The sequence below is a fragment of the Pseudochaenichthys georgianus genome, chromosome 17 (assembly GCF_902827115.2).
Source record: "Pseudochaenichthys georgianus chromosome 17, fPseGeo1.2, whole genome shotgun sequence".
Taxonomy (NCBI): Eukaryota; Metazoa; Chordata; class Actinopteri; order Perciformes; family Channichthyidae; genus Pseudochaenichthys; species Pseudochaenichthys georgianus.
The window spans coordinates 16272323-16296432 of NC_047519.1; the positions used below are offsets into that span (position 1 = coordinate 16272323).

General features: G+C 40.5%; 2 protein-coding genes across 2 annotated transcripts; both read right to left on the reverse strand.

Moving 5' to 3' along the window:
• Positions 1 to 73: 73 nt before the first annotated feature.
• On the reverse strand, positions 74 to 2473 carry atpsckmt (fATP synthase c subunit lysine N-methyltransferase). Its single transcript, XM_034104612.2, has 4 exons — positions 1964 to 2473; positions 1216 to 1353; positions 1081 to 1131; positions 74 to 922 (listed from the first exon to the last, which is right to left on the reverse strand). Exons 1-4 carry the CDS (start codon positions 2234 to 2236, stop codon positions 701 to 703), a joined length of 684 nt encoding a protein of 227 aa, XP_033960503.1. The 5' UTR covers positions 2237 to 2473; the 3' UTR covers positions 74 to 700.
• Positions 2474 to 3586: 1113 nt separating this feature from the next.
• LOC117462569 (neuropilin and tolloid-like protein 1) lies at positions 3587 to 14316 on the reverse strand. The gene is made up of 9 exons (XM_071206391.1): positions 14289 to 14316; positions 12340 to 12474; positions 12003 to 12251; positions 7896 to 7937; positions 7612 to 7739; positions 5400 to 5628; positions 4689 to 4802; positions 4456 to 4600; positions 3587 to 4127 (listed from the first exon to the last, which is right to left on the reverse strand). Exons 1-9 carry the CDS (start codon positions 14314 to 14316, stop codon positions 3587 to 3589), a joined length of 1611 nt encoding a protein of 536 aa, XP_071062492.1.
• Positions 14317 to 24110: the final 9794 nt, after the last annotated feature.

Below are 24110 nucleotides of genomic sequence, written 5' to 3' on the forward strand. Positions count from 1 at the left end.
AAACGCAGTCCACCAGCTTGGTAATGACCATAGACTGTATATTACATCACTTTATTTCATAAATAAACATGTATAAAAATATGACACAGTTCAAGAGGTTTTCTGGTTATCATGCAAAAATAATGTTTGTACAATACAAACAAAGTTCAACCAGACAGGGTTGCTTTTATATTCAATCCACTTGGCAATATTAGATATTTGTCTTTCTCTAAAGGAATTACACTTTCTATAAATAATCAACATTATGCAATTAAACATTGCAAATAACTTGTACTTTCTCATTAATCATAGTCTATGTTATCTTTAATCCAGCACATATCAAACATTAAAAGCCCAGTTGATCATTCACCCCAAAAGTGAACATGGGAGTAAAATAATCCTGTTATAACTGTAAAATAAGATAATAAATACTTTATTGATCCCAATTTGGGAAATCTTTGCATAGACAACTGACTTTGAGTAAGTGTAACCACCCACCAAGGGCAGTGTTAACCAGTCTTATGTCCTACTTTGCCCAATATCGTACTCAGACATGTGGTGTAAAGACATAACACTTTGTAGCACTTTCTTTTTAATCAGTCCTTCCCAGCATCTTCAGGCCGACCCCACAGTAGAATTGCGTGGATTTAAAAAAAAAAAAGAGAGATTGTCCCAGTGTTGCAGAGCATGATGACATTTTTCAACAAGATAAGAGTTACATTTATGTGGGTGAATCTGGTTTATCTTTGGGTTCAGGTGTCGTTTCCCTTGGCATGCCATTTTGCAAGTGTGTTTTAAATGTCTTGGCATCGTACACCCAAACAGTGTCTATGCCCTCTCCGGCGGTGCATTCAGGGACCCAAGTAGGAAAGGGAAAGCGGCATGCCACCACCTTGGCAGTACTCGGTAACTCGCTTGCAAGCTTCACCTCCAGCTGGTCCATCTACAGATACAGACAGCAACAATTAAAATATCAAGTATAAGAATATCATACAGGGATTTGAAATGTTTATTTATCAACTCAAATGCAAAGCTTATAGGCGGTAGAGTTATAACTTGGGGTCTTGATAACATTAAAGTAGGGGGAAAATGGGGACTCACCATTTGAGGGACTCCAAATATAACAACATTGGAGTACTGAGCAAAACTGACCTAGAAAAAGAAAGAATTATCCAGTCAAAATAAATGAATTGTGGTGAGTCACAACATAGTATATTTAAATCATGTCTCACTGACCTTCCATAAGTCAGAGATGTGGAAGGAGGTGGAGCGGTGGACTCCCTCTCTAAAGGCCTTGTAGCGAGAATACCACACCAGCCAGGGGTTCAGCTCAAAGCCTGACGCCTTAAAGCCATGCTTAGCTGCTGCTATCACCTGCAAGAGGAAGGAGGGTGAAGGGGAATTCAATACATCACTAACAATATACAGCAACTGCAGCATCAGTTGGATGTAAAGCAAGTATGGTATTCATTTTGAGAGTATTATCTGATGTATCTTGAATTTGCAAGAGGTGGATTTTTTTGTTATATATTAAGATTTCACTGGTTTTTAAATGTGAAAACAACTAAACATAAACCAGAAAATGTAAGCTATTATGAACTTTAGGAGAGATATAAATATGTTTAATAGACATATTTTAGGCTAAAATAGCTCTGGAATAAGGAGATTCCTGCTTTTGTTTGTTTTAAATCATATTAAAATGAATACATTTGGATTTTGGCCTGACAAAACAAGACATTTAACTACACCAACTTGGATGGACCTTTGTTATTTATTACTTTTAATCATTTTCTTGCTTTTATTTGCAGTTGTTTTGCTTCTTTTTGTAGTCTTTATGCATATTTTACTGGTTGGTATTGTGGGAGTTACACTTTGTAGGTTATTGCTGGTGAAAATGGGGAGATATCTTCAGCACAGTCATCCATGCTGACTAAATCTCACGTTGCCACAGGTTTACCACAGATTAAGACAACAAAGCACTTACTATCCTTCCATCTCCACTCCCTATGTCCACCAGGCGACCTGTTCTGGCTCCCAGCACCCTGAGGACATTCTCCACCTGAGCCGTGGTGGCAGGGACGAACGGGAGGCAGACTTTCCTCAGGGCAGGGGCGACAAACGGAGTCGCTACTGCATACAGGGCGACCAGTGACCCTCCTAACAACCCAGTGACGACGAGACCAAGGTTACTCCTGCTCTTTTTCTCCGTTACCTGTCCTGCTGCTACTGAGTCCAAAAAAAGCTCCTCTTGTGACATGTTGCCAGCTTATTGGAAACGCAGTACGTTTAAATCCGTAACTTTAGCCGCACTTGGACTGTATGAATGACAGCTCGGATTCGCCTTAATGTTAGCTGACCATGCTAGCTACCTAACATACATGTCATATATAAAATATATAATTTGTTGTGTCAAAAGCGAAAAACTAATTATTATTGGCCAAAAGATAAGCTAAAGAGAAAGTCCCACAAGTCTTAAAAGATGACCTGTGCGTCGCTCTAATGAGTCCGATAGGAAGACAAAGATAATCGGACGAAGGTTCCTTTCTGATTTCGTTCCCTGGTACGTGCATACATAAAAATAATAGCAAATAAATGCACACATTAAATGACAATGCCATGGTGCCATGCAGTGTAAAGGAAAAAGCTGATGTTTAATTAAATAAATAAATGAATAGAGACATAGATAATTCATCCAGAAATAAAACGGGATTACATTTTGAAAAACAAATACACATGAATGACATCAATAAATACTCACAAACAAACACAAATAAATGGCTGACAAATGAATGAATGTATGACATATCAATTTCCACAGGAGCGTTTCTAGAACACTGTGTATACTGGATTTGCAAAACAATATTTTGCAACAGGTTTCTTTGAGTGTAGACTTCACAGTAGCCTAATGACTAGATAGAATGTTTCCATGAATGGTTGTCCCTGATAATTACAGACTTTTCCTATATGGTTCTAAACATGTTCTTAATTTGGTGATGCAATTATGTCATCCATGCAAAAAAAAATTCTCATACAATGCAGTCATTCATATATCCTAATCCAGACTTGAAACAAGGAACAAATAATGAAAAAAGTGAAGTAGTATTTCTATTATAGTACTAGTGTGTGTTTCACAAACTTAAGTCCACTCTATTCATGTTGCAAACTATGTAAAACTTCCGGTTATCCCACTAGAGGACCATAATGCATTATAAGCACAGCATATACAATAATAATAATAAATACTATACATTACCCTTGCAAAAAATGGTCAGTGATTGACGATGAAGTATTATAATATTTTGTTAATTATAACATGCTTTATAATATGTTTTGATAACTGTTATAAATAAATAAAAATATATAGAGAGCAATAGGCAGACAATAAAACATAATAACTATGTTTATAATGCATTATAGACATCTGCGTCTTATGTGCTACCGCACTTCCATTTAATTTGAGGTATGAAAGCCAATAACATTAACAGAAGCTGTGAAGAGGAGCATTAGGTTCTATAAATAAAACTGAAATGTAATTAAATAAAACAAATGTTCCCATCACCATATTACAAATAAAGGGGGCGGGTTCTTTTTTTCTTTTTTTCTTACATTAGAAGTCATTAGACAGTGTACGGTGGACGGTATGGTCCTGCCCTGAAGTGCCATGGTGCATATGATGGTGGTACATGCGTTGCTGGCTGGTGGTGGGACCATCATCCATCATAAAGTCCTCGTCCTCTTCTGCCCTGTACCCCTCTGCCCCATCCTGAGAGTAGCTATGCTTCATCATCAGGATGCTCCTGTGTCCTGCGGGTGTGGTATGTTGGGAGAGGTGCGGTGACTGTTGGCTGCCCATCCCTGGAGGCAGTGGTGGTGGCACGAGGCCCCCCCCATCAGCCACTATGGTTGCGTCCCTCATGCTCAGGTTGCTGCGACTACCGTGGACACTGCCATGCATATTCCCCGGGAAAGAGCCACAATGGTGGTCACGGATGCATTTGGAGGAGGAGCGTCGGAGCTTGTGAAATTTCTCATAGTCCTCGGCCATGGCGGCATCGTTCAGGTCGCCGGAGGGGGTGCGGCGCAGAGTGCAGAGCTCGTAATGAGGAGGCTCAAAACCAGGGTGGAGGAGGGCAGGGTCAAAGTCATCTCTGTTAAGATAGTTAAAGGAAAGAACACACATACATACACACACACACACATACACAAGTTAATAGAGTTAATGTTCAGAAAAGCATTACAAACTGATAGTATTTCTCAAAACAGAACAGCAACAGAAATCTGAATATTAAAGCCAGGTTTAAAATGTTGGCTTCTTTTTAAGGGTTAAAGTGTTTTTCTACATAAATAAAAATGTAGGCCACGAATGATTTATCAACAAACCCCTCTGTAAAAATCATTAGAATAGAGATACCTACATGTATAAAAACAATCGGTCATAAATATTGAATTTTGAAATAAGATATATGAAAATGTAACCTGCGAATTATGTATTTCTTGCGAGGCTGTTTGACCTGGATGATGACAGAGATGATGAGCAGGATAAGAACCAGGCCACAGGTGACGCCGATAATAGCCATGTTAGTGCCATCCAGTGTGTCCAGAATACTGGCCTGCCTTTTCTCTAGTTAGGAAAATAACATACAAAATAATGACTTTATGTTCAGCTAGAGCCAACATATAGCTGTATGGTAGCCATTGTGTCAGGGTACCTTTGCAGTGATTCTCGTCCCATGGGAAAACACAGTTCTGGATACCGTTGCAGACCAGCGTTTGGTTGATGCACATTTTGCTATGGCAAAAGAAAGTTTCTCCTTCACATGGAGCTGAAAAAACAGAGGCAGGAGTCATGCTATGGCGCACAGAATATTGAAACAGTCATTTTTAAATGTAGATAATTATATTAAATGCTTGGTCACTTGGGGGAAGGACAACAAGCTAAAAGACAACCTATTATAACCATTTACTGAACAATTGCCTATTGATTTAAACAAACTGTAAAAACTGAGCCACATTCATTTGGTTTGGTTAATAAATGAATGCTTGGATCCCTATTTCTCGATTCAATAGGCCTTGATCAGATTTTTTTATTCATCCTATTTCATCATTTGTCTTGGTGTAAACATTTATCTTTCAATGTGGGCAAGTGAACATGTATTTAAGTATGGCATTTAAATGTTATATTCATATTTGTGATTTGGGCTAAAACACCTTTTCAATAAATTACAAGAATATTCCGGGGTTGCGATGTTTACTGAATTGGAAGATGGAATCGTTCATCGGGCAACCCAACCCCCAAATAATATTGAGATAAGTAACCAAAAACGCCACTGGAGAAGCTACAATTAGATTTTTCTGACCATAGTCAAGCATAGCCGGTGCACCGGTAAAAAGAGAGCTTGCAGGTATATAGATTCACTCACGCTCATGGAAAGTTGTAAAGAGGATCCTGAATTTGCTCTTCCTGCTACCCTCATCTGCCCACAGCCTCACCACGCCCACAGAAGACACCAGCATGACATCGTTGGCCACCGTGGAGCAGAACTTATTCTTCAGGTGCTCAACCGAACTGCTGCCGTCGTAGATGGCAACGAAGTTACGCTTGCACTCGTTCGAGTTGTGCATCTCATATTCCAGGAAACGCAAGTAGATCTGTGGGTAAAGAGCTTTGATGTCAGTTACTGCTCCTGGCTTCCCAGCTAGCAGGGAACGTTCTCACAACTTTGGCTGACGTTACCTACAGGTTCTAATAATTTTTTTAAGAAACGTTTTAATCTGATGTTCAAATAACCTTTTGAGGATGTTTATTATTTCAAATAATGTTCCTATAAGGTTTAAGGTTAACTAAGACATAACGTTTTAACTGCAACATTCAGAGGATGTTTTGAAGATGTTATTGAGGCCTGAGATGACAGAAAGTTTTTTATAATACGTTCTTTTAATGTGATATGTTAACAAAAGTGGAGCGTTTTACCTGCAACATTCTGAGGATCTTTTTTGGACGTTGTTGGGGTAACATATTATAGATGTTCTTTTATAAAACATTCCCTCAATGTTACATGATAACAAAAGAAGAACATTTTCGAAGCAACATTCAGAAAATGTTTTCAGGAGGTTATTCTTTTTTTATAAAACGTTCCTGTGATGGCAAATATTAACACGGTCATGGTCAACGTCAGATTTATTTGTAGAGCGCTTTAAAAAACAAACTTGTTGCATTTGTTTGAAAGGATGTTTTAAAAAAATCTGATGTCACCATAATTTCCTTTTGAAAAAAACAAACATGCACGTAATTCATGATAAGCTGTAAGCAGATATTGAATGTTTGCTGTGGCATGTGTGAGTTCCCAGCTAGACATTTTTGGTTCTCAAAAAATTCTGAGAATGTTACCATTCATTGTTCTAGGAATGTTTTCAGCGGGAAATGTTTGTTTGGTTCCCAAAATGTTCTTCTGAAAGGTAGGATAACGTTCTCTAAAAACATTCTTAACATTTTTGGTGATAACTTTCTTAAGATGTATGAGCACATTGAGACAATGAATAGGACGTATAAAAACGAATTTGCATGCCAATATTCACTCACATGCACTTAAGATCACACTAAAGGTATGTAGGCCCACAGTATTCATAATATCATATGTGTAAAATATCAGAAAATAATCACACTTTTTTTCTGACTATAAAGGTTGTGTCTCGTATGTAGGTTCTAACTGTTAGATAAGCTATCTGGCCGTGTGTGGTTTGTGAGGGCTGCGTATAAATATTGTCCGCTGTTTATGCATAGTGGAGAAAAATCGTTATTGCCCCCTTTAGATTTGAGACCGACAGACATATAGAAGAACGGACCGACTGTTACTGCCCGTCCCTGAAACCCCTGTTAGTGTTTGTATGTGTTTGTTTCTACTGTGTGTCTCTCTCTCCCCCCTAATCTAACTTGCAGCTGAAAATATTTTAAGAACAGTCCGGCATAATGTTCTAACAATGTTAACAAAAACATTTTAAGAAGGTTATCACCGAATATTTTAAGAATGTTTTTAGAGAACGTTATCCTACCTTTCAGAAGAATATTCTGGGAACCATAATAAAATCTCCTGCTGAAAACGTTTTAAGAATAGTAGGGCATAATGTTCTAACAATGTTATCAAAAACATTTTAAGAAGGTTATCCCCAAACATTTTAAGAATGTTTTTAGAGAACGTTATCCTACCTTTCAGAAGAAAATTCTGGGAACCAAAAGAAAATTTCCCACTGAAAACATTCCTAGAACAGTGAATGGTGACATTGTCAGAATGTTTTTAGAACCAAACATTTCTAGCTGGGTTATCCCTCATAATTAGTTTTTCCACATTTCTAGCAAAAGCTTTGATGATGGACTGATTTTAAAGAAATATAAGACATTTTAACAACGGCCAATCTATTACGTTCATCTAGTGACACCAACATTACCTTGGTCAAATCCTTCGCTTCGTGGCTTATGCTAACACTTACACAAATAAAAACTAGGTTAAGGGCTAAAACTAAAAGGAAAAGTTAAATGTTATAAACAAATAAGGGTTATTATCAAGAAATGACATGTTCCAGCAACACCATCACCAGCACATAGCAAGACCAAAACAGTACAAGACAGATACGGACCCTAGCTCTTGGTGGAGCCTTGATGAACCACCTGCAGTCTACAGCCTCAGTCTGCAGCGCTCGGCTCTCCCCGGCTATCTGGCCTGATTCTACAAAGCCTTCTGGACCGCTCAGCTCAAACTCACAAACTGTGGAATACAATATTTAATGTAATGTTAGTTTTAAGGCCTCAAAAATAAGGACTCAATCACAAAAAATGTATGCATTTGTATGAACTTATAGTAAGCAGTATCTATTAAAGCTCTAATTATGTAGTGACTTAATAATACAAGTAAAATCCTTACATGGCAGAGCTGGCAGTTCCCCAGCTCCAGTGAACTCTGGATCTAAAAGCAGAAGATAAACGTGTTAGAAATAAAGAAATATTTGGGACATTAATGGAAGTTTTTGAACAGTTAGGGGCAACCTTTAGAAAAAGAGTTGCATGTAAAAAATTGAAAAAATGTCACACATTACCTCAAAATGCTTTTTTGATGTATAACGTAATGTCCCAAATCAAACGTATTACTAACTTATTGTTGTTTTAATTTTTAAACTACACATTGGAGAAATGTTTCATTAAATTAATAATGTATATTTTATCCACATTCGTAGTACAATTAAACCTGATTGAGAATTACCATGTAGATATAATCCATTTATTCCATTTGTTATCTCAAATTTGTATTTGCAATATCTGCATGTGTCCATGCAACGAATAGTATCTAAGAATAGACCAAAAAATAATAATACACAAAACAAAAACTGATAAATATAAAAGACATATTGCAGAACAAAATAAAAACATCTGGCCAAGGTTTACATAATCTATGTACCAGTACATTCCCTCTGCCCTCATTTAAACTCCCCCGATGCCCTTCTTTGAAAAGAAAAACACACACTTGACCTCGGACAGGAAAAAGAAATTGTTTTAAACCTTTGTGCTGATGAATCTACTTGCTAGGTGGATTATAAACCCTGATATACAGGCTTAGTCCAGGACAGATTAGGCCCCGCCAGCAGTGACAACCTGGTAAAAATAAAATTCTACTCTCTTTATTTTGTTTCCTAAATTATTCTGGAAGTACAGTTTGAATGTACACCTCAAAAATAGTCAATAATATGACATAATACAATTGGAACAAAAACAATTGTTTTAAAGGATGCAGCAGGGCTGGAAGAAGAATATTTATTTTTTTAAGTGATACTTTTTCATATCTTGATTTTTTTTCAATAGTAACTAAGCAAATGTATCAGTCAGTAGGTATAATCTAAGAAAGAAAACAGGTGATAAAGTCCACTGAGGCTCACATCAAGAAGGACTTTTATTAATCCCCACCGGTTTCTTATCCCTGACTCTACTCCAGGCTTGTCCAGATTATTCCCATTCATTCCTCTCTCTGTGTGTGTGTGTGTGTGTGTGTGTGTGTGTGTGTGTGTGTGTGTGTGTGTGTGTGTGTGTGTGTGTGTGTGTGTGTGTGTGTGTGTGTGTGTGTGTGTGTGTGTGTGTGTGTGTGTGTGTGTGTGTGTGTGTGTGTGTGTGTGTGTGTGTGTGTGTGTGTGTGTGTGTGTGTGTGTGTGTGTGTGTGTGTGTGTGTGTGTGTGTGTGTGTGTGTGTGTGTGTGTGTGTGTGTGTGTGTTGCAATAATGCATTCCCAGAGGATTTATACCCAATATGAGAAAAACATGTACGATCAGATGAAGGCGCAATATAATAGGATGGTTTGTGTTAATCCTCCCTTAATATAATTCAGCTATAAAGTATGTGGCACAAACCAGAACATTGTGGATTAAAACAACATGTACACTAAACTAACATGGAAGCATATCAAATGGTGTGAACCAAAACCAGACGCCAACAGATGAAACAATTGCAGGCCAAAACAATCAACTGAAAGAAGCTAACATGCTCCGAACTGCATTTAGATTAAATTAAATGTGTGACTACATTGCTACAAAGAAACCTTTCACGGTGATCCATTGTTCGAAACTACTTCACATACAAGGAGGAAAATATTCTGGACTGATTTATTGAATGAAGCTGAAAAAACACATGACAACAGATATCAAAGATACTCTCTGAAGTTTAGTTTACCTCTCACAACATACATTAACTCACAAAAACTTCACAGCATACATTTAAGTTTGGCTTAAAGTCTTGTAAACTCACAAAAGTCAGCATAAACAAGAAGAAGCATGCAATAACAACACAGTCTCTGCTAAAAGCAAGACACTGTTTGTGACTGCATTGTGTAACTATAATTTACAGAGCCACTGAAAGGTGATATTTGTACTTCTCTTGTGCACACAATGCAATGCCCCTTTCAAATACTACAGTCCTAAATAATGTGTGTAAGCATGTGTATATATGGAATGATGTAATTCCCTCCTGCCAGTAATGAGTAGAATAAGATGGGAGATTAGCACATGGCAATGGGGACTCATTACGTAAACGGATCAGCTTCTCCTGATCTGCCAATAATGAAACAAATCTTCTTAAAAGGGGAAATAGTATTTGCTTAAGATTTTCAGCTTCCGAAAATATAAATACTTATTTATGATTATAATTTTATAAACACTGGAATGTAAGATGACCTGTAAATTGTGTGAAAAGAATGAGGAAAGTGTGTATGATATTTGCCGAACAATAGCACTGAGTCCCAACATGCACAGACAAACAATATCATTACCAAACAACTTAAAAAGGGAGAGTGCATGGAAAGGACACCCTGGCTAACACTGGAGTCCTTGCCGAACAAAAAAGATAACGAATAACGGCTCAAGAAAGAAAATAACAAAACAAACAAAGAAATAAATAAACATACGGGTATAGCAGGATGGACAGAGGGATGCAGATTCATCTTTGCCCCCCCCTCCCCATTCCATCAGTGTAGGTGGCCTATAAAATCTGCTGCTAATGAAGCCTCTGCCTTAGACTCCCTTAAGCTGCTACTGCGGCTCAGCACTGACAAGCTGTATTCCCCTGAAGACAAGCTTTCATTAATGTGTGTGTCTGTGTGTGTGTGTGTGTGTGTGTGTGTGTGTGTGTGTGTGTGTGTGTGTGTGTGTGTGTGTGTGTGTGTGTGTGTGTGTGTGTGTGTGTGTGTGTGTGTGTGTGTGTGTGTGTGTGTGTGTGTGTGTGTGTGTGTGTGTGTGTGTGTGTGTGTGTGTGTGTGTGTGTGTGTGTGTGTGTGTGTGTGTGTGTGTGTGCGTGTGTGTGTGCCAACAGACCACTTTTAAAGTTGCAATATCTACGCACAATTTAAAAAAATTCCAACAACCTTTAATACAATTTAATGATAACAGGCTAAGTGTCCAGTGTCCATCGGTGTCAATGTCTGTTTTCATGGGACTGACAGGGAAGATCTATGTTAAAGAGGTTGCAGCCAACAATGTCAAATTTATAGCAGGGTGGTCAATTGGGAGAGCACGCCAAATAAGGGGTGGAAGGCTTAGAGCAGTATTAATACTCAAAACATGAACCCTGCCAGCCAGACAGAGCGCCAGCTGGCATGATATAAAAACAACAATAAAGCAGACAAACAAAATAAATAAATAAACAGAATCATATAATCAATTATGTTCCACTTTTTCCCCCACTGTGACCTGACTAGGATGTCCTCACATGAAAAATCATTAATTTGAGAAAATCCTGTTATTCTGCAGATTACCACTGTTGTCCTTCGTAACCATGAAAATGAAGCCCCTTTACAAACAAAGTAATTATACCCAGACTATGATGTTTTCCAAAATGCATCCCTGTGAGGGAGGGGCCATTAACCTGGACGGATTGTCTGTTAACCTGGACGGATTGTCTTCCATGCTAGGGGAATCCATTGATGTTGAACATGGACCCGTCTCGTCAACAAGGCTTTTTGGGGGTGATTTTTCGTGGCCATGAACATTCATAGATACGCAACCAATGTTCATTAAACAAAGTTTATCATTTGCTAACTTTCTTCAGAAAATATACGCATTGAGCTTTTGCCGAGATAATTTACCTTAACTAAGTCATCATGATTGTTAGTTGGGATTCACATTTTAGTATCAACATTTAAATACTCAAGTCAAACTATTAAAGAGTGTTTAAGACACACAGTTGGTGAAGGGATAAGAACAAGGGCTCGCTAACGCCCTAATGCTAACACATGCTAACTGCTATCAATCACAAAAACCACTGCATCCCTAGCATGATGGGAATATACGAAATGACTCAATTTAAAGAGTTTTCAAAACTTAAAATTAACGCTTTGTACTATCCACCCTCATTCATTTCAATAAGAACACTTAGATAAAGTGCCACAGGTGTCAATGCTAAACTTTTGCCGCAATGGGCCTCACCTGGCAACACTTAATTTACGTATAAGCGTGCATTCCTGTTAGTTCTGTTAACCTTATCTCCCATCACTCACCTTGTGTGAAGTTATAATGGGCAGAGAAACCCATGGCCTCCAGTTCCCCATCAGCCACAAACTTGATGTACAGGTACCTCCCACTGGAGCGGACATATGAAGGGCTTTCCGGCCCACAGAAGCGCCCGAGGATTGGAGAGAACACGAATGGCCCATCCCGTACCTCGATGTGGTCAAATTTACACTCCCAGGATGGCTCGATTGAATACTTCTCATCGAAAAACAAGTCGATGCACTGTCGTGGAGAGGCTTGAGAAAGAAGAGGGGTTGAGAAAAAGTGAGATAAAGATGGGACTGTCGGAAATGTAGCCTTAAAAAACAAAGATGGAAGCCTCACCTTCAATAATATAGACACATTCTCTCTCAGGAGGGTATTTCTCTGGGTAGTTGGGTGAGGTGAAATAGCCTCCCTCAGGCTCTTTTATCCAGGTCCCACACTGCCCAGCTGGTGTCACACCCGAGTTGTTCTTCACTTCAAACACACGAAAGAAGTGAAAATACAGCAGGCAGAAGAAAGGGTTTAGCACACCACTAGTTTATATTTGTCATAATGTATCTTCTTTTAAAGATCTTGTAGTACAATAGGGGTTTGTAATTTATGGTAAACTGGATTTTAGTCCAGTGGCAAACCTCCACTGGTTGCAAATAGTAACCTGATTGTATACAAGTCTATACGAAATTCACCCCTTTCCCCCACATGATTGTCTTAGAACTTGAATCCACTCGCAGGGTATTTATTTGTACAAGTTTTTACATACCTCTTACAAAGTGGTGGTGGCGTTAAGTCATGTGGCTGTGTTGTGTTGTGTTTTCAGCCTTACTTTTTTTTACTTTTAGCAATTCAATTCACCCTTCAAAAATCATAAAAACAGTGTTAATATGTAGAAATTACTCTGCTGAACAAGTATCTTGTGAGAAAATAATAAATTAATACCGATTACGAGTTCAGAAGATGTCTACACATTGGTTTTTTTTTCGGATTAATTCAATTGTATTTAATTTCTCACAAATTCCATTTTAAGTAATTATAATAAATATAATTAAGATATTTATGTTTAAAAATGTACTTCATATTTCTATTCCGCACTTCACTTCCGATCTACGTTTGAGTGCGCTACAATTTGAAAATACACAACCGGAAAAAATCTGCCACTTCCTTACAGAGCCCCTCCTCCAACACACACGAACGTGCACATGACCAATGAGGGCACAAGATAAGTTTGTGCACAGATGGAAGGCTGACAGGCAGGTAGGCCATCCAGTTATTTTAGCCGGGCCGGCTAAAATGATTGGTCGTGCTTTTTACAGTAGTACAGCTTCCACAGATGACATTTTTTTATGGATTGGGATCGGGATGTTAAGAGCATTCCATGGAATATAACAAAAAGTGTATCTCAAGCCGGTTTCTCCATCTTACCTACCCCACCTTTAAGGGGCTTTAGCAGAAAATAGGCCTTTGAATGGTGAATAGTAGGCGACAGAACGATCGGTGTGTCAGGGTGATATACCTTGAGTTTTTGTTTTGGTAGCTGAGGCCCCCGGAAGCTCACGTGAGAGGAGACTTGCTGCCAAAGCTGTCAGAAAACAAGAGATTACAAATAAAGTTGCAATGTGTCAGAAATGAACTTGAATGTCCAGTTGTTATAAATACAAAGTGTTTACAACAGAGCAGTTATAACCAGAGGTGGGAGAAGTAGGCTACTCAGATCTTGTACTTAAAGTAGCACTACCAGAGTGTTGGAATACTCTGTTACAAGTAAAAGCCCTGCAATCAAAATGTTACTCAAGTAAAAGTAGGAAAGTATTGGCATCAAAATATACTTAAAGTACCAAAAGTGAAAGTACTCTGTATGCAGATTGGCCCATTTATGAATATTATATATCATTAAATTATAATTATTGACGTGGTTATCAAAGCTGGTAAATGTGCAGCTTTGTACAGTATACTGCAGGGTAGCTTTTGGTTTAGTTGATTTTATTTCACATTATTAATCAAAATCTGCAAAGTAACTAAAGGTATGCAATACATGTAGTGGAGTAAAAGTGCACAATTAACCTTGTAGTGGAGTAGTAAAAAGTAGTATACAATTGAAACACTCAAGTAAAATTACCTCAAACTTGTAGTTAAGTATGCTACAGTACTTGAGTAGATCTACTCAGTTACTTTACACCACTGGTTATAACACACAAAACGCAACCAATCGTGTTGAAGTATTTGAGGCACAACATATGATGCAAATATAGCCTATATAACAGGTTTTGAAACGTGTGCAGCTGTAAACTTACCGATGTGCAGCAGAAGTTTGTGCACCATTTCTGTTCCCTGAGGAGCTCTGTTACAAATGTTTCCATTAAATAAAGTTGATCAAACGTCCATTCTTTGGGGAAAAATATCCCTCAGTCCGTCGTCCATCAGCTCCTCACAATATGCGCATAATCCGAGAGCCAAGAGTTCGACATTTCCATCTCTGTCATTCTCCCCGAGAGCTCAAAGGATTATTCCCCCGTCCACTCCGCCTCAAACCTTCATGATTTTCGCTCCACCCTTAGGACGCAGTCGCATAATCTTCTCAAAACATATATGCTCATTGACAATGCTGCGAGTGCGACCCGCAGTGCGTGTGCACGTGCGTATATCCTCCAGTATTCTTTGCCTTTCTCTGTGTCTGGCATTCTCTCCCTGTCTTATTTCTCTCCTTTGCCATTGTGATCTGAAATACATCCCATTAATCAATAATATGCGAATTATGTGGAAGGATTTATTAAATTGCTATGAATATTTGAGTTGAAATTCATTGCCATCTTCTAAACACAGACCATAGTATGGAAATTAGCTCCATAGGTTACTCACATTACAATAATATTTATTGAGCAATGTTTGCATGAAGAGAGCACAGCTGCAGCCACTGGACAACCTTGTTGCTGCTAATATATGGGATTAGTTCTCATTCATAACACTCCGTTCGATGTCTCACTTTGGGATGCGCCTCATCGCGGAGCAAACAGAAGCATCAATCTCATTACGCCAATCCTGATTGGCTGGTGATCTTGACGTCAGCGTCAGGGGAAATCACCCCCAGTAGCTTGCGCCACAACGCATGCGTCATTCAAACACCTCTTCTCGCTTCAGAGCACATCTCACAGTAGCCGGGCAAGCTTCACTGTCCACAGACTGAACCCAAAATACCATTTCGGTCGACGGGCGCTAGCCGGCTACTCCTTCTGCTTCGCAGGAAGACGGTAGTACTAACGCCGTTAGTACTTAAAAATCGACCTCGCCCTTCTCTACGAGAAAGTAAGGTAGGTCCGATTTTTTTTTCAAGCTAGCAGCACACCTGTTGCTAGCTCGCTCGCTCTCTACCGACACCACGGTAGCGAGGAAGTTTTTCTTTTCTCTTCCTCACGGAGGGGAAAAGGATTAAAAGAGGAGCATACTGCCACACCAGTCAGTATTCTCCGGGAATAAAAGACCCACACCGTCCTTTTTTCTCCGGATTAAGGACAAGGTGGTAATACCTTTTTTCCCGTCCCACCTGTCGAGAGCGGGCCCTCTCCACGCCACGAGGCGACAAAGATGGACGCCCCTCTCCCTCACACCAGAGGAGTCAGGGACTCGGTGGCTCGACTCGGTGGCTCGACTCTGCGGCTGCGGGTTGAAGATCTCGGGCACAGACACACACCAGGTATGTTCGTCCTGCCTCGGGCTGGAACACGCCGAGACAACCCCGGCTCATGCGGACATTGTGTCCGCTTCACAGTCAAGAGCCTCCGCCGACGGCTAGCGAGACAAGCTAGCCTGTCGGAACAGGACCCCCCCATGTCCATGGACCCGCCGGCCGGCAGTCAAGACACGGGGGCGTCCGCCACAGAGAGCGAACCCCTCTCTGTGTCGGTCTGGGGCTCATTATCAGCGATGGCCTCAGAACCGGATTCCCGCGCTTTACCAAGCTGGGGCTCCCGGTTAGACCTCACCATAGTCTCACCCGCGGAGGATGTCCTCGAGTTGGACTATGAGGAGGACGATGAGGGGGACGCCCTGGCGTTCCTCCTGTCCGGGTCGGATGACCAAAAAGAGGACACCTTCATGTCATCGGCGCAGGCTGCAAAGCCTGGAGCGAGGGCTGCTCTCCCGGGCGACAGCACACCAGCTTCGCCCGGTCTGAGCATGGACCTGCAGGCCGTGTGCAAACGCGCTGCGGTCAGACTCAATGTTCCGTGGCCTGAAATGGCCAAGGAGACCTCCAGGTCCCGATACGAGGGGAAGCATCTTCCCCAAACAGCGGGCAAAGGGAGGCAACTCCTCCCGGTTTTTCCAGAAATGTTGGATGAAGTGTCGGTCTCGTGGAGAGACCGGCCCTTCAGCAACAAGGTCCCAATCCAGGGTGCCTCCTCCCTGGATTGCGATGGAATGGAGAGGCTCGGCCTGCTCCGCATACCGCCCATGGAACCGCTGGTGGAAGGTGGGCCCCTCACCGAGCAGGAACCCCACGCTGCCAGCAAAGGCGGACCGCTTTCAGTCCACAATGACTGAAAAGTCCTATAAAGCTGCAGCGCTGTCCGCCAGGGCCCTGAACGTGTCCTCGCTGCTAACCGCCTACCAAGCGGAGCTCTGCGAGGACCTGTCGGGTAGCCCGGGAGCAGCCACTCTAGTCGAGATGGCAGCGGTCACGGACATTTGCCTCCGTGTCCAGCGCTGCGCCGTCCAGGCCACGGGCAAAGTAATGGGGATCATGGTGGTGCAGGAAAGAGCGAGATGTCTGAAACTCACCAACCTCCCTGACCGGGAAAAGGAAGATGTGCTGGATATGCCCATCGTTCCCGAGGAAATTTCCGGCTCTGCTCTCGCCTCCATGCAAGGAGGTGTGAGACGAAGAAGAAGGGGGACGAGGCACTCCACCTCTGCCTCCCTCGAAGGGTCCAGCCGCTGCCCTCGCAGCAGCAGTCCTTCACCCAAGCGAACTCTGCCCGGTTTAAAGCACCGGTCAAGCAGAGGTCGCAGCCCACCCCGAGTCCCCAGCCCAGGCTGGAGACAGGGGCAAGTTGGCCGAGAAAATCTCCGGTTCCGGCTGCAGCTCAGGCTCAGCCAACCCAGAATTTCGGCCAGCAGTCGAGGAAGAAGAAGCGAGCGGCGTGACAGCCCCTCCTTCTCCCCTCCGTGAATGTGTTCCCGCCGCCTCGAGAGATGCCTAAACACCATCCTCAAGTCCGCACAAACACATGTCACATGTTGATTGATTCCTCTGTCATAAAACATTTGCCGCTGACGCATCCAGGCTTCAGGCCGAGGGCGCAGCTCAAAAAAATGAAAAGAAAATCAATAAAACCAACAAACAGCCCGCCAATTCTTCCCCTTTTGAGAGCAGCTACGACATCTCTCAAAAGGTGGATTATTGACGGGTCTGTGAAGGCACCACCGCCACGCGCAGTGCCGGCTGGGGCTTTAAGGGCTCCACCGGCACGCGCAGGCGCAGTGCCGGCTGGAGCTGTGAAGGCACCACCGTCACACGCATGCGCAGTGCCGGCTGGAACTGTAAAGATACCACCGGCACGCGCATGCGCAGTGCCGGCTGGAGCTGTAAGGGCACCACCGGCATGCGCATGCGCAGTGCCGGCTGGAGCCGTAAGCGTGACATCTCAGCTGGCTCTAAGGAGCATACAGCAGGAGATACTCACGACATCTGCCTGGGCTTCTCAAAACAGTTATACTTTATCTGTTTTCACAAACCCAGAGAGAGTCAACCCATATTCTGGAAAGAGGGGTTTTATCTATAATGCCCGCCGAGCAGAGTCAGATTACGCAGACAAATGTCCTCGTAAAGCACCCACTCAACATGGGTCTCATAATAAAACTAAACCCCGTGCGCCACGGCGTGCGGAGAGTATTGGTTATTATGTAATGCGTAGTGGCACTACACCCGACTTTTCTAGTGCGGGATGCGCCTACGGGTGCAGTCCTTTCACGGAAGGTGGTCACCACGGACGCATGTCAGACAGGCTGATAGGGTATTTACGAAGGTCGCCCGGTGAGAGGTCTCTAGAGCAGAGACCTCCAGCGGGCGCACATAAATGCACCAGATTGATGCTTTTAACTTCAACATTTTAAAAAAATCTTCCCGGGGGAGCATGGGACCCCCCTAGAGGAGGTTAGGTCCCCCCCGACTTTAATCATGTTCACATGGATAGGAGTCTAAATACATTTGCACACATCTTGTGTCCATATCTTTCTGTTTTGGTGGTCATGCCACAACCGTGCACGTGCATGCATGCGCGAGTCATGGTAAGATATCTGGATTAAGAGGTCGCGTTTTCTTTGCACAGCATGAAAGAAAGGCGAAATGAATGGGCTGTGATTTTAGTATTTTTAAGCAGAGGTCAATCATTTGTACGGCCCTCGGAGGATGTTGAAAACATTGAAATGGCCCTTGAGAGGAAAAAGGTTCCCCACCCCTGGTTTAATGGGTACTTTTGGTTGCGGGTTCTGTCTGTTTTTCCTTCTGTTTTACTGTATATCATTGTGTATGTAATGTCTATGCCTCTGGAAATTTGAATTGGTATTTTCTTACTGTTGTGTACAAATAGCAGTTAAGCTATTCAGCATCGTAAAAGCAATTAACAGATTAATTGATAACATATGAATGTATAACTCAATAATTTAGGTTATAAACTATACTTAGTTAATGAGCCAGGGGGTTAGTTGTGCCAATGTAGATGGACCATGTCTCATAGTGACTTTTTAAAAGGTCTATAGTTTTGAAAAATGCATTGTAGCATTGCAAGAATATAAGCTTTCTATATGCTATTACTCCTTATTTCAACCGTATATCATTGCAATTCTTTCAAAGAAATTCTACATTTATCAGAATTTTAACTCTTTAAATGTTTGCTTACGTAATGCCATTGCTTGTGGGGTATTTTTTCTTTATGGAATAGATCAATGATTCGCAAAAACAAAATGCATTTGTATTTGTAAAGACAAACATGAGAAATTGCTATATATGGTCGAAAATAGTAAAAAGCTACATTTTGAAGTCAATGTCATTATTTTATGCTGCAAGATAGATCTAATATTGTGTTTTTTAACAGGGTAATCTTTTGGGTGTGAGTGAATAAATGTATTTAATATAGAGATTCTATGAATTTGCAGTTATTTATGTTATGTATATAAACTGAAATATTGGTTTTTTTTTTTTCATACCATGTTACAGCATGGACCAGCATGAAGTTCATGGTGGTCCATGCTGGTATAACGGTTTTTGCTCCGGCAGACCAGCATAATGACCAGCAGTCCATGCTGGTGTCCATGCTGGGGTCCATGCTGGTCCATGCTGGTGTCCATGCTGGGGTCCATGCTGGTCCATGCTGGTGTCCATGCTGGGGTCCATGCTGGTGTCCATGCTGGGGTCCATGCTGGTCCATGCTGGTCCATGCTGGTCCATGCTGGTGTCCATGCTGGTCCACCAGCATAATGACCAGCATGGACCAGCTTGAAGTCCATGCTGGTCCATGCTGGTTTTTTCAGCAGGGTTATTCAGAGATTCAAACCCGTCGACTAGGGGATAATTCTCCATTTCAGATAAATCTATGGCACTTATTTAAAAAGTGTTTTTTTATTGGGGGGAGGCGGTGTTCGCGCTACATTATGATACTAAAATACTGTGTCAGCTACTATATAGCTTTAGACTGTGTGCCACGCTGCCTGGTGCATCCAGTATTTAATACTAACAGTGACCTGATGTGATATGACCAAAACCCCATAGCTAATGTGTAATGTTCTATCCACATAACAAATAACATATCACAATTTAGTAGGGATAGGGCTGAATTATTAAAGACTGTGGTACCGTTAAGCTCCGACATTATCGGTCTTTTTATCGGTAGTGTAGGAGCAAACACAGTAGTGGTGGCTTAAAGCCCAGCTCTGCTCCGCGCCGTCCGTTAGATGAGCCTGGTCAGATTAATAAGAAAAGGAGTTCAAAACACCGGCATAAAAGTTATAACAATAATCTGATTTTAATGGTAAAAAGACACAATACGAAAATACAGAGTGTCCTGTAACAGAGCACTCCGGGCTACCCGCTCCACTGCCGTGCGATACAGATATCGGGACCAGCCAGTCAGAAACAGGGGACATCGTGCATGAATAAACAACAGTATATATGGACCGTTTTGGGGCGGAGAGTCACTGCTTATCTCCACCGGACTTCACTCCTTTAATTTCCCAGGGAAGGTTTCACACAAACTATTCTTTCTCAAACAATCAAACATTGTACACAGATATATTGGTGCTTGAGATTATATTGGCCCCAAAAAGAACCTTGAAAAGGACATGTGATTTTCTTAACTAAAGTACATTTAGTTAGGTGCAAACTGTTGGTACTTTCCTTTGTTTTCTTCTTCATAGCACTGTGTACTTCTACTCTACTGTAACTCCGTTTAAAAATGGAAATATTGTCATTTTAACTTCAGTTCTTGAAGTTAGTTCATATTTCAAAATGTTGGATTAACTCATTCAAATAATCATAAAAAATACGATTTTTAGGGTTTATTTTTATTTATTTTCCTTAGTTTTGTCCTCGAGTCTGATTGTTGTTGGTGGGTTTTTTTGTAACTTGTGTTGTGATTGTACATAGTATTTTTCTAAATGTGTGTGTGTGAATAAAAACATTATATTTAGAAAAATGTATTCACGATTTTGTACTTTTACATTGTTATATATGTATTGAAAGTGTTGTAAGCTGTTGTCTAAAACATGACAAAATAAAGTTGATTTAGTTAAAGTGTTTGTTGTTTCATGTTTTGTCGTAGCCTTAATATAAGAATGTATAAAAACTAATGGAAATAGAGCTGATGTTTAATGTAGAAGAAATTATATGTAAATATGACTTAAATATTTTTGCAATAAAAATAAAGAATAGCAAGTAAAAACTACCTGAAAAGCTAAATAGTTTTTTACTGGCGATTTGTAATAAGATCCAAATGTAATCTTAAGTCAAATCTACTATGCAATAGTAAGTACAATGAGTCAAATGTACTATGCAATAGTAAGTAAAATCTACTATGCAATAGTAAGTACAATGTACTCTGCAATAGTAATTAAAATCTACTTACAAAAACTGAGTGTGACAGTAAAGTTTACTCAAGTGCCTTTAATAACAAACACTTCTTAACTGTAAGTAGATTTTACTTGAAATATAAGATGTTAAATTTACTTAGGTTTTCTAAGTGCGTTTTGTTACCTCGATTTTCCTAAGTAAATGTAACTCCGTTTTTTTCAGTGTACTGCTCATCATATCCCTCTGCTCAAACCTTTCTCTCTCGCAGGGTTTACCACAAGGACATTACATTACACATATTCTCTCCAGTAGCCGACAGCATTAGCTCCATGGTTAGCATGCTTCTATGGTAAACACACAGCATATTACTCGGTTAGGGTAATGTTGTGAATCGAGTGGCCTGTGTTCGTCGTCCATAACATACGCCTTCCCATACCATAACCCCACCACCACCATGGGCCACTCGATTCACAACATTACCCTAACCCTAACCCTACCCCTACCCCTCACACCAGATACTGACTGGTTTTCGGACCCCCCCCAGACCCCCCCAATAAAGCAAAAATGCATGTTTCAGAGTGGCCTTTTATTGTGGCCAGCCTAAGGCACACCTGTGCAATAATCATGCTGTCTAATCAGCATCTTGATATGCCACACCTGTGAGGTGGGATGGATTATCTCGGCAAAGGAGAAGTGCTCACTATCACAGATTCTTTCAGATTTGTGAACAATATTTGAGAGAAATGGTTATTTTGTGTATATAGAAAATGTTTTAGATCTTTGAGTTCATCTCATGAAAAATGGGAGCAAAAACAAAAGTGTTGCGTTTATATTTTTGTTTAGTGTATGTCCCATAATGTGCCCCCACAATAGTAACATAATGGCATAGCCAGTACAGAGCAGTTTTACAGATGGTTGATGGTTTCTTGATCGCCAAAGATCTTGGTCCTCCTTTAACATCATTGGAGCGACAGTGGCTGCGAGGTAGTGCAACCGTCGTCCTTAAATTGGAAGGTTTTCCGTTCAAACCTATAGTCAACATGTCTTATATTTAACCCAAAGTTGCTTGCAATGGCAACGTTGTGTGTGATTGTGTTCTATGAATGTTAGCATATACTTGAGCAAATGGCACATTACTCTGTATGCATGGGGTATGAATGGGTGAATGATGACTGATGATGAAGGTTCATGAAGACGCTTTAAAAGTACAGTCCATTTACCATTGACTAGAAATTGTCTTCAGTAAATATGTTAATTGTCTTTTATTTAAGTTTAAATTGGATATTGTGGATATTTGTCTGGCATTTTAGAGAGCCTTAAAGGTCCCCTATCATGCAAAATGCACTTTTAGATTTTCTAATTTTCTCTCTTTTTTTAAGATAAGGACCCAGTATAAGCACTTCTCTAACAGGGCTGAAATAGAGGGGTATGAGGCATGGCTACAATGGTGATCTGTCTGGTGTTTTGAGCAAAACACTTCATAGACATTTAAAAAAAAATCTGAGACCTATAATGTATGCCTAAAAATAGTATAATAGGAGACATCTAATTTGAACTGCAGTAGTGCAGCAACATGATACGTTTATGGTCTTATTGCCATGAATCACTTCATGTATTAAAGCTGTCTTAGTCTAAAGTCTATGCAGTTGTAAAGCTGAGGAAAACCACTGCAGGCCTGCTTGGGCGGCTGTGGCTCAGTGAATAGAGTGCTGGACTTCGAATCAGGGGGTAGCAAGTTCGAATCAGGGGGTAGCAAGTTTGAGTCCCACTGCAGTCAGCATGTCGTTGTGTCCCTAGGCAAGACACTTCACACCAAATTGTTCCTGTGGGGATTGTCCACAGTACTGAATGTATGTAAATCGCTTTGGATAAAAGGGTCTAACAAATGACATGTAATGTAATGTAATGCTTGGTTCAGCTCAAACCACTGATGCATGAATAGCTTGAACTGAAATGATAGTTGACATCCACGAGGTGGCAGCAGATGCTTGTGGAAGAGTTCAAACAAATATTGAGGTGCCTTTTTCATTCATGTTGAAAATATCCTCATGCTCATCAAAAGCATATCAATGTTGAATTGAAGTGCACAGAATAATTGCTAATGATCACTTGAAACAATGAACTGTGGCATTACGCAATTATTTACTATAAGTGGAATTCGGGTGTCTTTTGCTGAATTACAAATGACAAACATAAAACAAGCAGCTAAAACATGGCATGTATATGTACATTTAAGTTACTTATTTTACAAGGAATATTTAAAATTCAAGTTCTATTAAAATCAACAGGATAAAAGAAAAAGTATAAAACATGTTAAGACCAGGGGAAAAAGGGCTGTTTTTCTTAGTGTTGTTTAAGGTCTTAACAAGTCTGCAGGTTTTAAATCTTTGTGAAGGACATTGTACAACAAAAATAAGACACTCTACAGAGACAACAAGAAAGAGGAAAGAAAGGTGAAATAATAATAAAAAAAATAGATATATATACTATATGCTGTGGTCTGTGCATGTGCTGCCAAACTATAATGCTGCAACCAGGAGCACAATTTTCATGTTGCATATATCAAGTATGTTTAAAATGAGAATAATAATAGATAAAACTCAGCTGGCAAGACTACAGTCAGAGAGGAGCAGACAATGACCCATCTGGCTGAACAATAAGCAGTATCCACACTTAATAAATTGTTAGCATGCCACCCGTTTTTGACAATGTGCTGACCAATTCCATTCATGACATTTTAGGAGCAAATGTGCAACACATTCTCCTGTATCTCACTTTGAATTATTTGGTCAGAATTTGCTCTGGAAAATTCGGATGTACCTTTACTTAATAATAAATTGGTGCTTAAAGATTAGTTTAAATATAAATGTTTAACCTATACAATCAAAAGCTACAGATATTTTTGCTAAATAATTAATTATCATTATACATTTCTCTAAATAATTAATTATCATTATACATTTCTCTAAATAATTGATCTCCATTTTTTTTTGTTGGTTAAAATGTGCACTGTCATAACACCTGAATGTGGTATGTCACACTGCTATATACACTG

Coding starts and splice junctions, on each gene's coding strand:
- atpsckmt (XM_034104612.2), bottom strand. CDS start 2,236: ATGTCACAAGAGGAGCTTTTTTTGGACTCAGTAGCAGCAGGACAGGTA. Junction 1,132..1,215: donor ACATCTCTGACTTATGGAAG/GTCAGTGAGACA, acceptor TTCTTTTTCTAG/GTCAGTTTTGCTCAGTACTC. Junction 923..1,080: donor TATTTGGAGTCCCTCAAATG/GTGAGTCCCCAT, acceptor CTGTATCTGTAG/ATGGACCAGCTGGAGGTGAA.
- LOC117462569 (XM_071206391.1), bottom strand. CDS start 14,316: ATGGTGCACAAACTTCTGCTGCACATCG. Junction 12,252..12,339: donor ATGTGTCTATATTATTGAAG/GTGAGGCTTCCA, acceptor TTCTTTCTCAAG/CCTCTCCACGACAGTGCATC. Junction 7,938..12,002: donor CCATTATAACTTCACACAAG/GTGAGTGATGGG, acceptor TTCTGCTTTTAG/ATCCAGAGTTCACTGGAGCT.